General features: G+C 40.1%; 1 protein-coding gene across 6 annotated transcripts in view; it reads right to left on the bottom strand.

The window, feature by feature from the left end:
• The window catches only part of UBN2 (ubinuclein 2), a 100788-nt gene that overhangs the window by 31643 nt on the left and 46567 nt on the right, over positions 1 to 22578 (bottom strand). For 4 of the 6 annotated variants that reach the window (XM_032275845.1, XM_032275848.1, XM_032275846.1 and 1 more), the window contains 6 exons: positions 21456 to 21506; positions 17645 to 17687; positions 15025 to 15075; positions 12160 to 13713; positions 4336 to 4567; positions 3826 to 3915 (listed from right to left, as the gene is read on the bottom strand). In XM_032275845.1, the coding sequence (XP_032131736.1) occupies positions 3826 to 3915; positions 4336 to 4567; positions 12160 to 13713; positions 15025 to 15075; positions 17645 to 17687; positions 21456 to 21506 (2021 nt within the window). The remainder of the gene's footprint in view (positions 1 to 3825; positions 3916 to 4335; positions 4568 to 12159; positions 13714 to 15024; positions 15076 to 17644; positions 17688 to 21455; positions 21507 to 22578) is intronic. The other 2 variants (XM_032275847.1, XM_032275849.1) reach the window with 2 other exon arrangements.

A 22578-nucleotide genomic window follows, 5' to 3' on the forward strand; every position in this document is an offset into this window, starting at 1 on the left:
CAGCCTCCTGAGTAGCTGGGATTACAGGCATGCGCCACCATGCCCAGCTGATTTTTTGTATTTTTAGTAGAGACGGGGTTTCACTATGTTGACCAGGATGGTCTCGATCTCTTGACCTCGTGATCCACCCGCCTCGGCCTCCCAAAGTGCTGGGATTACAGGCGTGAGCCACCGTGCCCGGCCTGTGTGCTCATTCTAATCTAGCTTTAAGTGACAGGAAAGTCTGCTACTGGGACAATGCTCTTTCTTTTTTTAAGAGGTGGAGACTTGCTGTGTTTTCCTAGAGCCTCAAATTCCTGGGGACAAGCAACCCACCCGCCTCAGCCTTCTAAACAGTGGGACTACAAGTGTGTGCCAACACACCAGATGAAAAAAATTTCTATTTTTACATACCGCTGTTTAAATGCTTGCAGAGAAAAATGCTGATCACTCCATTTAAGCCTGAAATAAATTGGAGGCTGGAGAGAGGAGAGGAAAGGGGGATACCAGAACAAGGGTAGGGCCCAGTGACCTGGAGAGCCAACAGGTACATGGCCTTAGCAAGAAAAATGAGGCCCTAAAGACAATCCAGGTCTGACAGCAAAGGACTGGGGAAGGAAACATTTTACTCTGAGGATGAGAGGCATGAATGGCAGAAATACATAGATGAAAAGAACCAATTTGACCAGGGTTTGGTAAACTACAGTCCATAGCCCAACTCTGGTTCCCGGCCTGCTTTTGTAAATAAAGTTTTATTTACAGCCACACTAATTTGTTTAAATATTGTCTATGGCTGTTTTTCACTACAATGGTCAGTTGAGTAGTGGCAACAGAGACCATATAGCCTGCAAAGCCTAAGATATTTACTATTTGGCCCTTTATGGAAAAATTTTACTGACTTTTGTTTTAGACTAGATAAAATTAATCAACATTAATTGAGTTCTTACTATGCATCAGGTACCAGGCTAGAAGCTTTAAATCAATTAATTTTTATTAAATTCTCCTGTCAAGTCAATAAAAACATTTGTTGTCCCCATTTTACAAGAGAAAGTGGTGGTCAAACAAGTTAAGCCTACTTAAACTGGCAGTTCTGGAATTAAAAAATCCAAGTCTGATACTCAAGTTCAGTGACTCATACTTTAAAATGTTTCTTAAAGAAAAAATTTTTAAACTTATTATTTTTTTTTTGGAGACAGATTTTCACTCTGTCACTCAGGCTGGAGTGCAGTGGCGCAATCACAGCTCACTGCAGCCTCAACCTGCCAGACGCAGGTGATCCTCCCACCTCAGCCTCCCAGGTAGCTGGGACTACAGGTACACGTCATCATGCCCAGAAATCTTTTTGTATTTTTTGTAGAGACAGCATTTTACCATGTTGACCAGGGTGGCCTTGAACTCCTGGACTCAAGCATCCACGTGCCTTGGCCTCCCAAAATGCTGGGATTACAGGCATGAGCTACCATTCCTTTCTCCCTCCTGAATAGCAGCGCTGCATAGATGAGATAGTTCATGTAACAGCAAACACTGGGGGGGTCTTTTTGAGCCAAGAGAATCCTGCTTGTTTAATTGCAGGTGGCTACATTCATGCCAATCTGCCCAAGAGTACAATATTCTCAGCTGGATTCATTATACCAAGCAGTTGTCTACACCCAGGGAGGAACTGCTTTAGTCACAGGGCAATTCTCTTTAAATATTGAAACTAGTCAGAGTTCAGGAAGGTGAGGATTGCTGACTTTGTGCCAGGAATCTGTTACCCATTTTACACAACTGTGATTTTATGCTCACTCTCGAGGGTGAGACTGGGACAGCTCACCACTTAGTTCTTTTGAAGGATTAATGGCAATCTGTTGCCTCAAGATTGCTCCTCAGTCCCCATCTCTGCACTGTGGTCAATGGTAAACTGGTTCAAAGATTGTTTTTTTCCCTGAGACAGAGCCTTGCTCTGTCGCCCACGCTGGAGTGCAGTGGCACGATTTCAGCTCACTGCAACCTCCACCTCCAGGTTTAGCCTCAGCCTCCTGAGTAGCTAGGATTATAAGTGTGCACCACCATGCCCGGCTAATTTTTGTATTTTTAGTAGAGACGGGGTTTCACCATGTTGGCCAGGTTGGTCTTGAACTCCTGACCTCATGATCCAGCCACTTCGGCCTCTCGAAGTGTTGGTATTACAGGTGTGAGCCACTGCACCTGGCTCAAAGATCATTTTTAATGCAGTGGCCAAAAAAAAAAAAGAAAAAAGAAAAAAAAAAAAGGCCTAGTCAACTTTCAAAGTTAAGAGGCCAGCTGAAGAGTTATTTCTGCTCAAAAGATCCTGAAAATTGGCTTCAGAATAATATCTGTGGAGGTCAACTGCTGGGGAAAACGAGAAGCTGGAGGCCAATGCGTTATGCATAGTACCCACTAATGTCAGATTTCAGAGCAATATGGCTGCCTGCAAGGACATAATACATACAGCTTGGATCATAGGGATTTTTCTTTCTTTTTTTTTTTGTGGGGGGGGGGTTTATTGCATTTTAGGTTTTGGGTTACATGTGAAGAACATGAAAGATTGTTGCATAGGTACACACATGGCAGTGTGATTTGCTGCCTTCCTCCCCTTCACTTATATCTGGCATTTCTCCCCATGCTATCTCTCCCCAACTCCCCACCTCCCACTGTCCCTCCCCTATTTCCCCCCAAGCAATTTTTCTTTTTTGAGACGGAGTCTTGCTCTTTTGCCCTGGCTTGAGTGTAGTGGCATGATCTCGGCTCACCGCAACCTCTGCCTCCTGGGTTCAAGCAATTCTCTTGCCTCAGCCTCCCAAGTAGCTGGGACTATAGGCATGCGCCACGCCCAGCTAATTTTTGCATTTTTAGTAGAGATGGCGTTTCACCATATTGGCTAGGCTGGTCTCCAACTCCCAACCTCAGGTGATATGCCCTCCTTTGCCTCTCAAAGTGCTGGGATTACAGGAGTGAGCCACTGGGCCTGACAGGATCATATTAATTTCATCACTGCTAAAATGACAAAGACATTTATTTAATGGCTAAGAATACAGGTCATGGAGTTAAGACTTCCTGGGCTAGTACCTCAGATCAAACATTTATTAGTGTATTATCTTGGGCAAGCTGCTTAGCTCTCTGATTCAGCTTCATGAGCTGTAAAATGGAAATTGTCATCTATCATTCATGGACTTGCTGTTAAGGATTAAGTTATTGAATCCATGTAAGCTGTCACAAGACTATGTGGCATTTAGTAAGCTTTCAATACATGTAAACTACTATCACTACTGTATGTAACTTTTGTTAGCTATCTTACGGATACTCTCCTTAGTCGTCATTTCCACGTAATAAACACCTTCAAAAAGGCTCTTTCTATGTTACAGAAGATCTCATTTACCTATTTCCTTCCTCTTAAACAGAAATTTGTGGCTGGGTACGGTGGCTCACGTCTTTAGTCCCAGCACTTTGGGAGGTGGAGGTGGGTGAATTATAAAGTCAGGAGTTTGAGACCGGCCTGGCCAACATGGCGAAACCCGGCCTACTAAAAATATAAAAATTAGCCAGGGGTGGTGGTGGGCACCTACTGTAATCCTAGCTACTCCAGAGGTTGAAGCAGGAGAATCCCTTGAACCGGGGAGGCAGAAGTTGCAGTGAGCCAAGGCCATGCTATTGTACTCCTGCCTGGGTGACAGAGTGAGACTCCAACTCAAAAAGAAAAAAGAGGGAAGAGCATTCAGTCATATGAAAGTCTGCATTTTCCAACCTTTGGTCATTCCGTTCACATTGTTTTCGGAAAATAAAAGTATAATCCATATCTATCAGCCTATACAAATATAAAAGAGATGAAGTAGGTGGTGTTCTCACCGTGAAATGCTTGCTGTAAGTGTGCAGGCAGAGGTGAGTGGGAAAGCGTCGCTGCATGCTGAGCTCCTGGCTGTAAACCCTTTAGTAAATCTGAGAGGAAAACAGACTTGTCAGTCATCTTTAAACCCAGACTGGAGCCCTTTTAGTTCAAAAATGAAAACTGGTTTATGTATTGCAGGCACAGCACCTGACTTCAAAGGCCTTCTAAAACTAGAGCACATTTTAAAAAATTTACTTAATGTATGTGTATGCACATAACCCAACACATTTGACTTCCTCTTAACAATTTCATTAAGGTGGAAATGTGGTACAGACAGCTTAAAAACTGTATACAGAATCCCAGAGTCTGATAATTTGACTTACTATTTAGAGATAAAGTGCATTTCTTAAAAATAAAAAAAACCCATAATCTTTATTAACTCCAACTGGCTACTCTTAATTAGAATAAATTTGTGAGGTTTCCTGTTTCATCAAACTAGACAGCCAACTAAATAGAAGAGCCCCACTTACTCTGAGTTAGGCTATGGTGGAAAGCGGCTGAGGTAGATCCCGACGTGGTTGTCACTCCAGCTGTGTCCGTTCCAAAGCCAAATATCTCCAAGGGAAACTGGAAGGGCATGGTCACTGGAACAAGGCCACCCAGCATCCCAAAAGGAGTCACATTTTGATTTGACACAGACAAAGGTGATGTCATGAGAGTCAGAGGTGAGGCATTAGCCAATAATGATGCTCCTGCTGTGGACTGTGCAGAAACCAGGGGTCAAAATACATAAGAAATAGAGTAACCCAAATTGATTTTACATAAAATCCTCACAGATGCAAGACTGTGCCTTACATCTGCTCTAATAGAAATTTTGTGAGACAGGTTCTTCATTACCACTGTAGTTTCCGTAGACACCGTCAGTTTATTTGCACTTACATTAACACCCATGCACTCTCAATCTACTAATTCCTAACCTTTGACTCCCACTTCTCCACTTTTGCTCTTAGTCCAAAGACCTGAGCTATGAGTAAGTAAGTGTGTGCAATTTCAGCTGGGTCTCTGAAAATGCCCACTTTACTATTTGTCTCCTTATTTTTCCTGCAGCTGCTGCTCCAGACTGCTGCTTTCAGGGCCCTCTACTTGGTATCCTTTGCTGTCATCACATCGGTTTAGAGAGACGAGGCCAAGGCATTCTTCCTGGTCATAAGCCTCACCTACCCTTCTCCAAAGCTAACCATCTGACTTACACCGTGAATTCCCACCATGTAGAACTTTTTTGTACAAGTATCCAGTACTGCACCTTTTCCATGTTTCCTCTGCCTTCTCAGATAAATTATTTCTTTTTACAACCACACTGTTATTCTAGCTCTTCCCCAACTCATAGCAACTATCTAATTTGTCTTCCTTTTATTATCAAACAGAATGAGAGCCTTCAGTTTCCTTAGTTCTAGTCTCTCTCTAACTCTTGAAAGCTGGTTTTCCCTTATTACTTTTCTGAAATTACACTCCTTAAGGTAAAAGATAAATTGGAGAGTTTTCTCACACTCCCCTACCTGGACTATGATGTCATGTTTACAAATAAAAACACTGAAATAAGAAATATGCTAACATATTTAGACTACAGGGAGGACTTTAGAAAAATAAAAGAAATAAGAAATACACTAACATGGATGGGCTTTCACAGGGAACTTACTTAAATATATTCCCCCTGCCCAACTTCCCCCCTTTTTCGACAGGGTCTCCTGTTGCCTACGCTGGAGTGCCGTGGTGCAATCACAGCTCATTGCTGCCTCAACCTCCTGGAGGCACAAGAGATCCTCTCACCTCAGCCTCCTGAGTAGCCAAGACTACAGGCACATGTCACCACACCCAGCTGACATTTTTTGTATTTTCTGCAGAGACAGGGTTTCCCCATGTTGCCCCGGCTGGGCTCAGACTCCTGGGCTCAAGCAATCTCCCCACTGCCCTGGCCTCCCAAAATGCTAGAATTACAGCGTGAGCTAGAAGACCTGGCAAATATACTCCTATAGCTAGTTTAATTCTTTGAACAATTTTTTTTTTTTTTGAGATGGAGGACTGATTATTTAAAAAAAATTTTTGTCCTTTTGCTTCTGGTGGAATAACGATTTCTTAAGTTAATGTATAAGAAAAATGCAGCCGGGCGCGGTGGCTCACGCCTGTAATCCCAGCACTTAGGGAGGCCGAGGCGGGTGGATCACGAGGTCAAGAGATCGAGACCATCCTGGTCAACACGGTGAAACCCCGTGTCTACTAAAACTACAAAAAATTAGCTGGGCATGGTGGCGCGTGCCTGTAATCCCAGCTACTCAGGAGGCTGAGGCAGGAGAATTGCCTGAACCCAGGAGGCGGAGGTTGCGGTGAGCCGAGATCGCGCCATTGCACTCCAGCCTGGGTAACAAGAGCGAAACTCCTTCTCAAAAAAAAAAAAAAAAAAAAAAATGCAGACAATGGTTCCATACATACATGCCACATGACATTACATACATTTACACACTTAAGAGTCTACGCCACTGCTGAACAAAAAATGAATATCCTCAAGCAGCCTTCTATTCTGGTTCTTTAGCTGCCTCCCTTCCCCTTATCTCCTTTGTTACCACTGAAATTTATATCCGTAGTTCCGGCCTCTCATCTCAATTTCCATCCTGTATATCTGAGAGTTAAGTGAATAATTCCACTTGAATATCTAGCACCAACTTGACATATCCAAAGCTGAAATCATCTTCTCCAATTGGTTCCTCCATCTTCTGCCAACTGCTTTCATCAAGGAATTCCATTCTTTCCAGTCACTTAGGCTTAAAACCTTAGTTTTTAGGCATCATAAAATGATGATATCATAGCCAACAAACCCCTACATTTTACCAAAATTTCCTCTTACACTTAAGCACAACTCTTCACCACTCCATGTTTGAACTTGACGGTTTTTATTTGCCAGTCTTTCCCATACTGTGCCAACCACGATATACAAAGTGGTGCATTTAGAAAAAATTACCAAGTTAGAAATAATATCTTAAAGCAACTAGGACAGAAAGGATCAACTTAAAAATTACCCAGTGTTGGCTGGGCACTGTGGCTGACGCTTGCAATCCCAGTACTTTAGGAGGCTGAGATGGGTGGATCATAAGGTTAGGAGTTCAAGACCAGTTTGACCAACATGGTAGTCTCTACTAACCCCATCTCTACTAAAAATACAAAATTACAATAATTAATTAATACAATACAAAAATTAGCCAGGTATGGTGGCGTGTGTCTGTAATCCCAGCTACTCGAGAGGCTTCGGCAGAAAAATCCTTCCAGCTTGAACCTGGAAGGCAGAGGTGGCAGTGAGCTGAGATCGCACCACTGCGCTATAGCCTGGGCGACAGAGCAAGACTCTGTCTCAGAAAAAAAAAAAAAATTAACCAGAGTTGCTTCTTCTTTTAATCATAATTCTATTGTAGTCTTGGGATGATAAAGAATCTCCAAGGCTGTGTGCCCCAACAGAAGTTCCCTAGTGAGGAACATTAAACACTGTTAATAAGGGGAATCTTTTATTTATTTTTTTGAGACGGAGTCTTATTGTCACCCAGGCTGGAGTGCAGTGGCGCGATTTCAGCTCACCGTAACCTCCACCTCCTGAGTTCAAGCGATTCTCCCGCCTCAGCCTCCCAAGTTGCTGGGATTACAGGCACCTACCACCACACCCAGCTAAATTTTTTTTACTTTTAGTAGAGACAAGGTTTCATCATGTTGGCCAGGATGGTCTTGATCTCTTGAACTCGTGATCCACCGTGCCCGGCCTATAAGGGGAATCTTTTAAAGCTTTTAGTGTGTAACTGAAGCATTAAAATATATACAAAATGAGTGCCATGCACCATGGCTCACTCCTGTAATCCCAGCACTTTGGGAGGCCAAGGCAGGTGGATCACCCAAGGCCAGGAGTTTAAGACCAGTCTTGCCAACATGGTGAAACACCGTCTCTACTAAAAATACAAAAATTAGCTGGGCATGGTGACACTCGCCTATATTCCCAGGTACTCCAGAGGCTGAGGCAAGAGACCTGCTTGAACCATGGAGGAGGTGGTTGCAGTGAGCCAAGATTGTGCCACTGTACTCCAGCCTGGGCAACAGAGTGAGATCTTGTCTCAAAAAAAAAAAAAAAAATTGCAAAAGGCAAATTAGGACAATTTCCAAAATTAAATAACTCGAGTATAGCAATAAAAAAGTGATACTACGCCATAACTGTCTATTATTTTACACTTTCAAGTAACTTCTATAGCTAATTTAATTTGTTTATAAATCTAAATAGAAGCATCAGATAATCTAAATGTGACATGAGTATTTGTAAATCTCTCTATCCTAAAAGATGGAGACCGTTCAGCAGTGGGGTATTCCAACATTGGTATAATCTGGGAGCATGCACAAGAAATCAGCATGAAACAGGTAAAGAGTTCAGGATTATGCCCTGTAATCAAAAGTACTTTCCATGACTTCTACATTTTATTCCCAGGGAAAAACGCTGAAGGGAAACCTCGCTCTTCCCGTGGTGGGGATTACATTTTTTTTTTTTTTTTTTTTGAGACAGAGTTTCGCTCTTGTTACCCAGGCTGGAGTGCAATGGCGTGATCTCGGCTCACCGCAACCTCCGCCTCCTGGGTTCAGGCAATTCTCCTGCCTCAGCCTCCTGAGTAGCTGGGATTACAGGTACGTGCCACCATGCCCAGCTAATTTTTTGTATTTTTTAGTAGAGATGGGGTTTCACCATGTTGACCAGGATGGTCTTGATCTCTTGACCTCGTGATCCACCCGCCTCGGCCTCCCAAAGTGCTGGGATTATAGGCGTGAGCCACCGCGCCCGGCCAGGATTACATTTTTTTTAAACCACATGCTCTACTTTGGTGAGTGCACTGGTCCCCCATTCCCCATAATACCGAGAGTAACCTTTTGAAATGCAAATCAGACCATACCAGTCCCCTGTTTAAGAACCCCCTGTAGCTTCCCACTGCACAGAGAATAAAATCCAAAGTCTTTATTGTGGCCCACAAGATCCTCCATGACATGGTTCTGGCCTCTCATCTCATTACCTACCACTCTCCCCCCAGGGTCCAGCCATCAGGCCTTTGCTTCAGGCTCTATTCCATCTCAGTGTCTTCACACAACTGTTTCCTCTGGCCTGAACTATTTTTCCTTCTTTTCTCCACATGGCCGGCTTCTGCTCATTCAATTCTCGATCAAATGTTACCTCCTCAAAGAGGCCTTCTTCAACTTCTTTATCTATGTTAGCAGCAATCACTATCATACTATCCTACAATTTTTTTCATCGTTATTTACCACATTAAAAAAACCTGTGTTTTTCCATGTCTTCCTACCTAGAACAGAGATGTTGAGTATGCTGTTCAACCCTACTTCCCCAGCACCTAGAAGAGTGCCTGGCACATAGTAAACACTCAATAAACATTTGCTTAATGAATTAATGATGTTTAGAATTATAAAGTGGCAAAGACAGGATTTACAGACAATCAGTAAGTTGAAGGATAAGAAAGAGGAGGAAACCCCTGTGTAGAAAGTTATTAAATAGAAAGCAAGCAGAGCTAACAACATAAACACAGAAGGAGCTTAACTTTTGCCATTTGTTAAAGGAACTGTCATTTTCACTCTACAAATGAGTAGACACCCGCAGATGCCTTTCAGACAGAAGGTGAATGCTTTACAGATATAGATAGGAAATCTGTTTTTAGTGTTGGAGAGCTATAGACAGGTTCTAGAGGCCACAAGATAGCTGGTAAGACTTCACTGAGATGCTATGTTAAAACAAAAAGAACCTTAGTTTTGCCAAAGGGTAGAAATGACCTTATTCAATTAATAACCTTTTCTTCAGTCAAAACAGTAAGACAGAAAAAAAAAAGGATCAGATATGAAAGCAGGAACACTTCAGTCTCCAAATCATAAAGCCACTTGGGAGAGGAAGAAAACCCAGGAGTAGTTTTCAGAAAGGCATATTTTGCCAAGTAACCTCCATGCTGACAAACCAATCATTCATTAGACAGTATATGGGTTCTTTTGTGATAAATGATCAAATACAGGAAGATCTTTGGGAACAAAATAGAACTGACAGATTATAGAGATGACAAAGGATGAACAAAGATTTAATCTTAAAGGAAAACGAAGCAAATAAAAAGGGAATTTTTAATTCCCAAAAAAACTCCCCAAATTTTTATAGTAAAATTGGTAAAATTAAGAGTTTTCCATTTATTATTCTTATTTAAAAACACAAAGAAGAAAATGCCGAGAGAGTTAAAAATAGTTAACCCTAGGAGGAGGAGACAACCATTTAGGTAGGGAACTACCATTTACGCTATCTTTTCACTTATTCCTTTGATCAAATTAAGGATAAATTTTAAGAAGAGCAAACTTTTCAATAAAGATAATATAAACAGTAATGCAGGCTAACTCCAACCTTGCATATACTTTTCTTTTTTAATATGTGAAGGCCTTTTTAAATCCATCTTGATACTCACTTTAACATATAATCCCTAATATCAATTTGTTATTATTTTATTTCTAATGAAAGTAAATTTATATACATAAAACATCAGTTAATCCTAGATTTCAATTAGTGAATTACCAGTTACCTGAATTTGTTCTACATTAGAATTCTGGCATCAAGTCATTCCTATGCCTACATTAGTGGCAGAATGGCGATTTGAGTATACAATGTATATTGTATGTATACAATATATATGAATATCAACCTTTAGACTGTATTGAACAACAGGAAATCTTGACATATAGCAAAGGGAAAATCTTCTCATTAGATGTTCCTGTTCCACATAAATAGGAGGCAGTACAAAGAGCACTTCCTTAGACAACACAATTCCATAAATCAATAAAAGTTATGTCTTCAAATAATATTTAAGCATCTAAGAACATGCATATCATAAAATGGTATTTTTTTTTTGCCGGTTATAAAACGAAGTATTATATAAAACACGTTTGTTTAAAAAAAGTCTTAAAACGTACCTACAAAAGCATAAACAGTGTTGGGATAATAGGTGATTTTTACTTTCTTTTTTCTAAACTTGCCTTCAGTGAGCACATATTACTTTCAGGGGAAAAATGTTAAACTAAATCATTAACATAAAGGACAAATCTGAGAGTGTCAGAATACAAAGAAGTGGCAGAGAGATGAAAACAATAACAGAAGATGACATGGAAGACAGATGAAATACAGGTTGGGTGCAGTGGCTCACAGCTGTGCTCCCAGCACTTTGGAAGGCCAAGGCAGGCAGATCACTTCAGGTCAGGAGTTTGAAACCAGCCCAGTCAACATGGTGAAACCCCATCACTACAAAAAAATTTTAAAATTAGGCCAGATGCAGTGGCTCAAGCCTGTAATCCCTGCACTTTGGGAGGCTGAGGCAGGCAGATTACCTGAAGTCAGGCGTTCAAGACCAGTCTGGCCAACATGGCAAAACACCGTCTCTATGAAAAATATAAAAATTAGCCAGGCATGGTGCCATGCACCTGTAATACCAGCTACTTGGGAGGCTGAGGCAGGAGAACTGGGAGGTGGAGGTTGCAGTGAGCCAAGATCACGGCATTGCACTCCAGTCTGGGCGACAAAGGAAACTCTATCAAAATAATAAACAAATAAATATACAAAAATTAGCCAGGAGTGGTGGCAGGCACCTGTAATCCCAGTTACTTGGGAGGCTGAGGCAGGAGAATCTCTTGAATCCAAGAGGTGGAGGTTTCAGTGAGCCAAGATTGTGCCACTGCACTCCAGCCTGGACGAAAGAGCAAGACTCTGTCTTGCCTACTGAAACTAATTTACAGAGAAAATTATATATAACTATAAAATTAATGCAAAATAAAAATTTTGAGAAGAGATGTTTAAAAAATGTGAATGTATAGATTTGATTAAAAAATAATAAAGTTGGCAGGAGAAAAAGAGAAGAGAAGAGCTAAGTGAATGTTAAATGCCTAAGTTACTACTTTGTTCTGGACTTTGATAAGAGAGAAACTTCGAAATATGCATTTTAGTTGTGCTTTTCCAAATAATTTTAAAGTTGATTTAGTGATGGTTGCTTGTAACAAAGACACATCGTTCTGTCAGACAGCTGAATGCTGGTGCACCTTTGTTTGTTTTTTAAAAAAACCCATATCCCAACAAACACCTCATCTACAAGCGAGCCTGTCACTGTGATGTCAGCATCAGGAATATCCCATGGCCGTAGGCTGTAATAAGCCTATTGAGAACAATCCACATATTATAAAAAGCTTATTAAAGTTACCCACGAGAAAGATTACACTAAACAATCTGGTTATCACATGAATGCACAGAAGATACATACCTGCACACTGGCTGTTACCACTGAAGACCCTGAGGCAGTAGATGGTCTATGTGGAGTAGACAATGGTTTGGTAGCACCCTGTGTTCCACTTCCTGTTCCCCCAGATAGACTAGTCCTATTAGCTCCGCTTGAGTTAAGGTTGCTACTACCTCTGCTGGCAGGTACATTCATTGCAATTCCACTCAAGCTATTCTTCCCAACAGTTCCAGTGGATGATGAGTTTGTTAGCTTTGAGGGGGCCTGAAGATTTTTTGTAGATGGAAGGCCTGAAGTGCGGTTAGAGGGCAATAAATTCAAGGTGGGAGACTGTCTGCTGATATTCATTCCACTGGGCTGTTTGTGGACTGGGTTGTTAGTGCTGGAGTGGCTACTCTGGGCTACTAGTGCATTTGGACTTGTACTACTAGAGGATACAGTAGGCTTGGGAGTTGGGTTGGATTTAGAAATAAGTTTAGTTGATACCGAAGGCTTAGCTGACAGAGAGGGCTTGGGTGAGGCAGAAGGCTTAGGTGAGGGCAGGGGTTTAGGAGATGTGGCAGGCTTGGGAGATGCTGCAAGTTTGGGGGAGGCAGCCATCGAGAAGGGAGATTTAAAACCCTGCGTGGAGATTTGTGACACCATAGCCTTGGCTAAATAGTTACTGGAGGTAGTGGTGCTAGGTACTGTCCTAGAAACCAGGGGGTGGGACCCTTGAGAACCATTTCCAGGTGAGGGGGTAGATAAGGGAAGGCGGTACATAAGTGGCTTATCTGAAGTCTTAATAAGCGAGGAGGAACAGGAGAGTTGGGGATTATTACTTAATTTCACCACGGGATTGGTCTGGGATTTACTGATGGTGGCCTGTAATGGAGACACATAGTTCTGCTGGACAGCTGAATGCTGGTGCACCTTTGTTACTTGTGTTAACGAAGAAGCATCTTGGGCCTCAGATGTTCCCAGAGCATGAGAAGAGGCAGCAATTTGGGCTTGGGAGGAAGAGGAGACATGAGTCTGTGACGAGGAGGAAGTGTGAATCTGGCTTGACCTTTGAAGTCCTTGTTGAAGTAGCCTGGCTGGCAGAGGTTCTAAAGAAACTTTAGGGTTCTGAATGGAAGAACCAGCAATAAGGCCTGAAGAGATGCCGGTATGAGCTAAATCCTGGGGTTTCTTTGGTACTGGCCCCGTGTGACCAGCAATAAGACTTGAAGAATGTGTAGTCTGAGTAGAATCTAGTTTTTTAGGAGTAGCCAGTGGCAGCTTACTCATGATACTTGCTAATTTTTCTTCTCTCAGTCCTGGACGAGGCTTTGTGGTTGGTATGCTTATCCTTGAGCCAACTGGAGGGCCCTTGTTTCCATTGTTGATAACCGCTAAAGCTTCAGAAACAAGATCCAGTGAAGGTGAATGGAAAGAAAGGTCTTCATCTAGTGAGTCATCGAGGCAGATGGTTTCTTGGGCTGGTACAGAGCTAGAGCTGGCTGCGGCAACGGCAGTTGTGCTGGAGCTCGTTGGAGGACCGCTAACTGGAGCCACAAGGGATGAAGGAGTTTTCTGGTCCTTTTTTGGACTATACTCCTAATGTAAAGCATCATATGGAAAAAAATAGAAATGGTTAATAAAAAATTACAAAGTTAATTTTAAATAACTAAGATTCGCATGACAATTAAAATTGTTTTTCTACTGGAAATCTTTAGAGACTATTAAAAAAAAAATAATTTTTGAGATGACAGAGTTCCTGACTGAGCTGTCCTCACAAGACAAAGTATCTGATATATTACACATACCTGTCATACCTTAGTAAGCTTAACTAACACCAAGTGGACGGAACATTAGTATACTAGTTACATTACTGATGGGCCTCCCTCACCTGCATCAGATCTTCAAATCCTGCTCCAAATCCATCTGTTCAGATTATTCTTTTTATTCCCCTGTACTCAGGAGAAATTCTGCCTTTACATTAAGATACTCCCCTTCTTGCCTGGGATGGTTTGCCAGGAGGCTGACCTTCACTTTCTGCTTCCATGCATTTCTGCCTCTTTGTTTGCCCTACCCTACAGCCAGTACACAGAAAAACTGGTACGTCGAAGTGGCAGATGACTCAATCCAAGCATATATAAATTATGCTATTTATTATGGTGAATCTGTAACTTATTTATACATTATTCATTTCTCATTTATTCAACATATATTCACTAAGTATCTGCTGTGAACAGGGCTCTATGCTAAGAAAACAAGGGTATTAAGAATTAGAACTCTGAATACCTAAGAGTTGTTAGAGTCTATTTCTCAAAGAATCAACCTTCTTAATATTTAAGAAAAAGAATTAGAGCATAGTTTATAATATTCAAAGAGCAATATAATTAAAAAGTATTTATTTATTTATTCCTTATTTATTTATTTATTTATTTATTTATTTTTTGACATGGAGTTTCACTCTTACTGCCCAGGCTGGAGTGCAATGGCTCAATCTCAGCTGACTGCAATCTCCACCTCCCAGGTTCAAGCAATTCTCCTGCCTCAACCTCCCGAGTAGCTAAGATTACAGGCAAGCACCACCATGCCTGGTTAATTTTGTATTTTTTTTTTTTAGTAGAGATGGGGTTTCTCCGTGTTAGTCAGGTTGGTCTCGAACTCCCAACCTCAGGTGATCCGCCCACTTTGGCCTCCCAAAGTACTGGGATTACAGGCGTGAGCCACTGCACCTGGCCGCAACTATTTATTTTTAAAGAGAAATATAAAGTGTTTGACTCATTTTATTTTTAAGATTGAGAAGCAAAAATGTGTGACATAAAAGTCATATCAAGTCTCTTCAATTAGTTTCTTAAACAAACCAAACAAATCTAGAGTGTTATGTTACATACTGATTTATACAACCATAGCACTTACCTTAAGCATAGTGGGGAAAGAATGGAGAGGAAGGGTCTTTACCATCACCTCCTAAGGTATTACATAAGCAAGCTGTTAAGAATACCATTATACCCTAACTTCCTTAGTACTTTTTCTAAGCTTTTATTCTAAAACCCCTGATTAAAAACCTCATTGCCTATTGGAAGTACAAGTGTAACTGCATTAAGGTCACAAATGTCTGCTAAGAAGAATGGTTAATGCAGATGAGACATGTCTGTTTTGATACGCCATCCACTTACATGATAAAGGGTAAGAAATGTATCCAAATGTTGGAAATATTAATAGTATAAAATTGCTGTTTAAAAATAACTTTTTGATTATTAATTTTTATTTATAAAAATATCAAACCCACTGTAATAGAATACTGTGTAGATTTATACTAGCAGAGAAAATTATCCAGGATATATAACTTAGTCAAAAAAGCAGGTTATCCCATTTATATAAAAGACTAAATAAATGGATAGCTGATTGGATAGATGGATGAATGGAAGGGAGGGAGGGAGGAACAGAGTTCCAAAAGAAGGGAAGGAAAATGTGTCCTAGAAACCTAAGAGTTTTTATTCTCTGACTGAGGAGAAATTTATAGATACTTTTACTTTTCTCCTTACTTTTCTGTGTTATTTGCATTTTCTATTGCAGGCATTTCCTTATCTTACCTTTATAACTAGAAACAGTATGGGGAGTTACAGTAGCAAAAAATCACATCAACAACATAGCTTTTCCATTTTGGGAAAAGGAAAAAGTAATTTAATCACAAAGAAGGAAACAAAAAACCTGATGACTCACCCATATCCTAACACATCCAGTATTAGAATGTATAAATTTCCTATCCAATTATTGTACCAATCATATGTTTAAATAGATGTATCAAAATGTAACCAATCCTTTATGGAGGGTATTAAGACTTTAGTATTCTAATATACAAATAAAGTGTCAAAATAAAGTCTAAGCTCAACAGACTTAATGAAAGATTGGCTCAATATTATTTGGATCAGAAGACAAAGCAGGTTATTAAGAAAAAGAGGATTATTGGCCAGGCACGGTGGCTCACGCCTGTAACCCCAGCACTTTGGGAGGCCAAGGCCAGCGGATCATGGGGTCAGCAGTTTCAGAACAGCTCGGCCAACATGGTGAAACCCATCTCTACTAAAAATACAAAAATTAGCTGGGGGTAGTGGCCCGCCCTTGTAATCCCAGCTACTCAGGAGGTTGAGGCAGGAGAATTGCTTGAATCCAGGAGGTGGAGGTTGCAGTGAGCCGAGATCACGCCACTGCACTCCAGCCTGGGTGACAGAGTGAGACTCCTTCTTTTAAAAAAAAAAAAAAAGATAAAGAAAAAGAGGACTATTACATTTCAAGAGGCTCTAACACCAAAAAGGCAGGAAGGCCACAGAATAATGAATATTGAGATCTGGGCACAATCTTACAAGCAAAGAAATTCATCTATTAAAAACAACAACAAAAAACCAAGGAGACAAAGGCTACAGAGCGAAGTGTAAAAACCAAAGGGTGTGGGCTTTCATTAAAATTTTAATTTCAAATGATTATAGTTTTTACTTCCAGAGTTTATACTTTGATTCTCTTTCAAATCTACTTTGTCTGTTTTCATAGGATATTTTTTATTCTTTTCTATTTCTCTAAATATAAAAAAAAACTTAGCAAAATTATTTTAAGTATGGAGCTCCATAAATGTACTACTCGTCCCTCTTAGGACTGTTCCTTAGGGTTTTTATTGTTCCTACTGATTCTCACTCATAGTAACTTATTCTCTCATGTATTCTGTATTTCAGATTGTAAGCTCAGGTCTGATGTGGTTTATAGGAGGAAGGCCTTTGAGGCTCAGGTCTGATGTGGTTTATACCTGGCATGTTATTATCAGGGAGGATTTGCTTTTTTTTTTGCAAGTGGTCCTGGGTTACTACTAATGCAATAACTAAGTTACTTTTTTTAGCTTGGGGTTTTCTCAGATTGTACAGAGAGTGTAAATTAAACTCCTAAGCAAGGAAATTTTTCAGCAAAGACATTCCGAGACAGACACTTTTCTTAGTGTCTCTGCTGGTGGCTGCATTTTTTTCTAGTTCTTTCTTTTACAAAAGATGTTATTGTTTGAAGGTCCAGCTTTATGCAGGTTTCATCCCAATTTTCAACCTGTACAAGCCCAAGGAAACTCTAACTGCTATGCTCTGAGAAGAAATGTGAAAAGAAACCATCAAGTGATGGACACAAAGTGCCAAATGCCTCCAAGGGCAACGACAATGGATTAACACTGTCAGCTCCTTCTTTGTTTTTGGCCTTAGGAATTTTTCTTACATATTTTCAATCTCAGCTATGCTATGAAAGAATATTTGTTATACTTTACCTAGCATTTCCAAGTATATTAATAAAGTTAAGCTTTACAATCAGCGTATGCACATTTCCCACCGTTACACAGAAATCTATTGTCCCAAATACAGAAGTTCTAAGAGTATCACGAAGTTGAAAACACCTATCTTATAGTGCCTACTGACCTTTGCTAAATACCGTATTTCCTTTTCATCTTAGGAATGTATTTCAATGTTCACCAATTATAACTAATTAAAGATTTTGTTTCAAGACTTACCTTTACTTTGGGTTTAGGTGCAGGAATCACCTTTTTCTTTGCCCTAGGATAAAATGATTTAAAAAGGCGATTTCAGTAGCAATATTACATATTGCTCATCAAAAAGTTATAATATATAACTCTGTAATTATGTGGTAAATAATTTCTTCTGCTATTTGGAAAGCTCTCTGAAGGAACTGTATTTAAATGCTCAGTTTATACTAAGTATATAGCAACATTTTCCTCAATTCACATTAATTAAAGAAAGGCCAAACAACTGGTAAAATATGTTGATAAAATTTTTAAAAAATTAAATGTAAATATATAAACTGTAAAATGACCCCAAAAACTAACAAAGCTGCCTAAACAGACTTACTAAAAAAACTGGTAAGAATTTACAATTATCTGTTTAAAAAAAATCTTCAAGGAACTTCAAGGTCAAATTAAACCATGCCAAGAAGGTGCGAATGTAATTTAACTTAATCAAAACAAAACAAAGAATCCCTAAGTTTTTAAAGAAATTATTTTGTAATGTAAAAATTAAAAAAAAAAAAAAAGTCAAAATGACAGGGAGAAAAAAGGGAAAGAAAAATTACTATGAAACTTTGAAACTCTTGGAAAACTATGAAGAAGTCTGAAGATTAAAAAAAACTAACGATTTCCAAGGTAAGTCAACATATCCAAATGTTCGTTGAATAATTAATGTGTTGACAAGCTAAAATATTTCACCTTATCTACTTCACTTGCCTAAAATGTCATCAATTAGATTAACAAGAATCCTGATGAAAACTGTCACTTTACAACTTCATTTAGGCAACAGTAATTTTCTAAGTTTTTTTGATGAAGGCCATTTAGGGAAAGGACCTGTAGACCCACTTATCCCACAGATTCCTACTTTTTGGTACAAAACAAAACACAAAGTTAAACAAAACACAAAGTTAACAATAATAATGAAGCTACTCGGGCCGGGCGCGGTGGCTCAAGCCTGTAATCCCAGCACTTTGGGAGGCCGAGGCGGGTGGATCACGAGGTCAAGAGATCGAGACCATCCTGGTCAACACGGTGAAACCCCGTCTTTAAAACTACAAAAAATTAGCTGGGCATGGTGGCGCATGCCTGTAATCCCAGTTACTCAGGAGGCTGAGGCAGGAGAATTGCCTGAACCTAGGAGGCGGAGGTTGCAGTGAGCCGAGATCGTATCATTGCTCCAGCCTGGATAACAAGAGTGAAACTCTGTCTCAAAAAAAATAATAATAATAATAATAATAATAATAATGATGAAGCTACTCAAAAAAGGGAGAAGGGCTGGGAGCGCCTGTAATCCCAGCACTTTAGGAGGCTGAGGTGGGTGGATTGCCTGAGCTCAGGAGTTCAAGACCAGCCTGGGCAACACAGTGAAACTCTGTCTTTTTAAAAAAAAAAAAAAGAAAGGGAGAAGGAAAAGGGGAAAGGTGTGGGGCATGCCTGTAACCCCAGCACTTTGAGCCAAGACAGGCAGATCACTTGGGGCCAGAAATTTGAGGCCAGTCTGGCCAATGTGGTCAAACTCTTGTCTCTACTAAAAATATGAAAATTAGCCAGGTGTGGTGGTGCATGCCTGTAATCCCAGCAACTTGGGAGGCTGAGGAGGAGAAGCACTTGAACCTGGGAGATAGAGGTTGCAGTGATCTGAGAAGCTGAGACTGCACCACTGAACTCCAGACTGGACAACAGAGCAAGACTCCCTCTCAAAAGAGAGAGAGAGAGAGAGACAGAGACAGAGACACAGACGTATCTTTTGTAAACACCTTTAGAATTAAAGGAATGCATTATTTGTACCTGAAATGTAATGCATACGTGGCTTTAGAATTACAGTAGCCCCCCTTATCCACAGTTTTCAATCTCTGCAGTTTCAGTTGCCTGTGGTCAACTTAAGTCTGAAAATATTAAATGGAAAATTCCAGAAATAGAGAGAAACTGCATTCACATAATTTTTATTATAGCAGAGTTAAATTGTTCTCTTTTATTATTGCTGTTGTTAATCTCTTACTGTGCCCAATTTGTAAACTACGATCTATCATAGGAATGTATATAAAGGAAACAACAGTCTACGTAGGCTTCAGTACTGTCTGTGGTTCTGGCATCCATTGGTAGCATTTTGGAGTATACTGTCTGAGGATAAGAGGGACTACTGCAGGGAAATTAAAGCCAAAAATATTACTGATATATATACATATGTATATAAAATTTATTTCAAAGACAACCAAAACACTTGCAACAAAGTAAACCTATAATTTGAAACCAAACTCCTTAGAATTTATACTAAAAAAACGGTAAGAACTGAAAACCACAACCAACTCAATGCATCCCTGATGATATACAGTTGACCCTTGAGGATGAAGACCTTTATGATGATTCACTCCACTTAATGAATAGTAAATATAATTTCTCTTCCTTATGATTTTCTTATTAACATTTTCTTTCCTTTAGCTTATGTTATTATAAGAATATGGTATACAGTACATAAAACGTACAAAATGTGTTCATGAACTATTTATGTTATCAGTAAGGCTTGCGGTCAACAGTAGGCTATTAGTAGTTAAGTTTCGATAGAGTGAAAGTTACACGTGGATTTCTGGCTGTGTGGAGCGAGGGGACGAACTCCCTAACTCTTGTAACGAAGTATCCTTCCTAAAAACTAAAAAATTCCTATATAACTGCATAGAAGGAGAGGAGGAATTTTATAATGTTGCCCAAAAGATGTTAAACAGATCTCATAGCAGAATACTGAATTAGAGTATTCAGTAAATTCTGAGTAACTTGCTAATTTTATATTTTAATAATCCCCACCCCCTCCCCTTTTTCCTTTTGGAAACAAGGTCTGCTGTGTCCCCCAGGCTGGAGGGCAGTGGCATGATCTCCACTCACTATAACCTCCACTTTTCTGGCATAAGCCATCCTCCTACCTCAGCCTCCTAAGTAGCTGGGACTACAGGCACATACCACCATGCGTGGCTAATTTTTTATTTTTTGTACAGATGGAGTTTCGCCATGTTGCCCAGGCTAGTCTCAAACTCCTGGACTCACGCAATCCACCCACCTCAGCCTCCCAAAGTGCTGGGATAACAGGCATGAGCCACTGTGCTGGCTTTAATACAAGGGTTATTAAATGCCACACTTGTAGGCTACAGAGAAGTAGCCCTAAGTTGTAGGGAAAAATAAAACTGTTCTGGAATTGACCAGTATTCAACCAAAACGGTTGAATTATTTTTATAGCAGTTAATAACATAATAATAATAGAAAAAACTTGCTTTTTGTTGTATATGGGGGGATAAAATATCCTTCTCTGGTAATCATATCACTAAGGAAATATCCAGTTTTGAACACAAGGAAAGACCTGAAGAGTAGGCTGATTTTGCAAAATAAAACACTGCAGTGCAACAAGGGTGGATGAGCATATGGATCTGTCCTGGTAAGCTCAGGGCAGCAGGGGGTTGTAGACGACAAATGCAGATGAACATTAAGAGGTAGAGAAAAAGACTGGCAGGTAGAAGGCCCAGGAACAAAGGAAAACTTCTGAACCTTCTTGCTTCCCTACCACCAGAATCCCAGGCCATTATGTGTCCCAGTATGGATTTAGTAGGTAGGAACTCCCATATGGCTTCCCAAGGAAGCCACTGCTTCCTTATACTAGGGAAGAAAGAGATCAATTTGTGTTTTGAAGTCTAAATAGTCAATGGTCAAAATGATCTTTTTAAGTCCTATTCCAACTAGCATTTAATAAATGATATTTTTGTTTACTAAAGTGCATAATGCGAATAAATGAAGCAATCTGGAGACTGCATTTACTCACGGAGCAGAAGTAAGATGATTATGAACACTCCGGCTTTCCTTAAAAAGCATTCTGGAAAAATTTAAAGAACACAATTATTTTTTTTAATAGCAGATAATATGATAATTGTTTTATTTTTTAAAGTAACTTAATTTTCAATCAACTATTACTTGCTTATTTACCAAGTAAAAGTTATAATGGTACAGCATACTTAATAATCTATTTTATGGAGAGTTTTATTCACAGCTCACTGTAACCTAGGCCTCCTGGGCTCAAACGGTCCTCCCACCTCAGCCTTCAAAGAAGCTGGAACTACAGGTGTGTGCCACCAGGCCCAGCTAATTTTAAAACCTTTTGCAGAGACAGAGGTCTCACTATGTTGGCCAAGCTGGTCTTGAACCCCTGGCCTCAAGCAATCCTCTCACGACAGCCCTGGGCTTCCTAAAGTGCTGAGATTACAGGGGTGAGCTACCATACCTGGCCAACAGATCTTTTTGTTGATATAAGATGGAGCACTTTAAGATCATGGGTTAAACTACTCAAGTTTATTAATTTTTACACTCTTTAACTCTTTTTTTTTTTTTTGAGACTAAGTTTTGCTCTTGTTGCCCAGGCTGGAGTTCAATGGTGCAATCTTGGCTCACTGTAACTTCCGTCTCCTGGGTTCAAGTGATTCTCCTGCCTCAGTCTGCTGAGTAGCTGGAATTACAGGTGCCCAAGACCACACCCAGCTAATTTTTGTATTTTTAGTAGATACACGATTTTACCATGTTAGCCAAGCTGGTCTCAAACTCCTGACCTCAGATGATCCACCTGCCTTGGCCTCTCAAAGTGCTGTGATTACAGGTGTAAGCTACTACTGCAATGGGCCACATTCTTTACTTAACCCTTGAAACTTCAAATAGAGCAACTTTTAGTTTCTTAAAGTATCTCTCTACACTGAATATTTTCTTACTTATTTACTTACTTTTTGAGACAGGTCTCACTATGTTGCCCAGGCTGGTCTTAAGCTCCTGGGCTCAAGTGATCCTCCCACCTTGGCCTTTCAAAGTGCTGGGATTATAGGTGTGAGCCACTGCACCCGGCCTACGCTGACTATGTTCAATAGAACCTAAGGCTGTGTCTCTTTTCCTATGCTCTAATC

This window comes from Sapajus apella, unplaced genomic scaffold (genome assembly GCF_009761245.1).
Source record: "Sapajus apella isolate SASKATOON/1434 unplaced genomic scaffold, GSC_monkey_1.0 scaffold7, whole genome shotgun sequence".
In the NCBI taxonomy this organism is placed as follows: domain Eukaryota; kingdom Metazoa; phylum Chordata; class Mammalia; order Primates; family Cebidae; genus Sapajus; species Sapajus apella.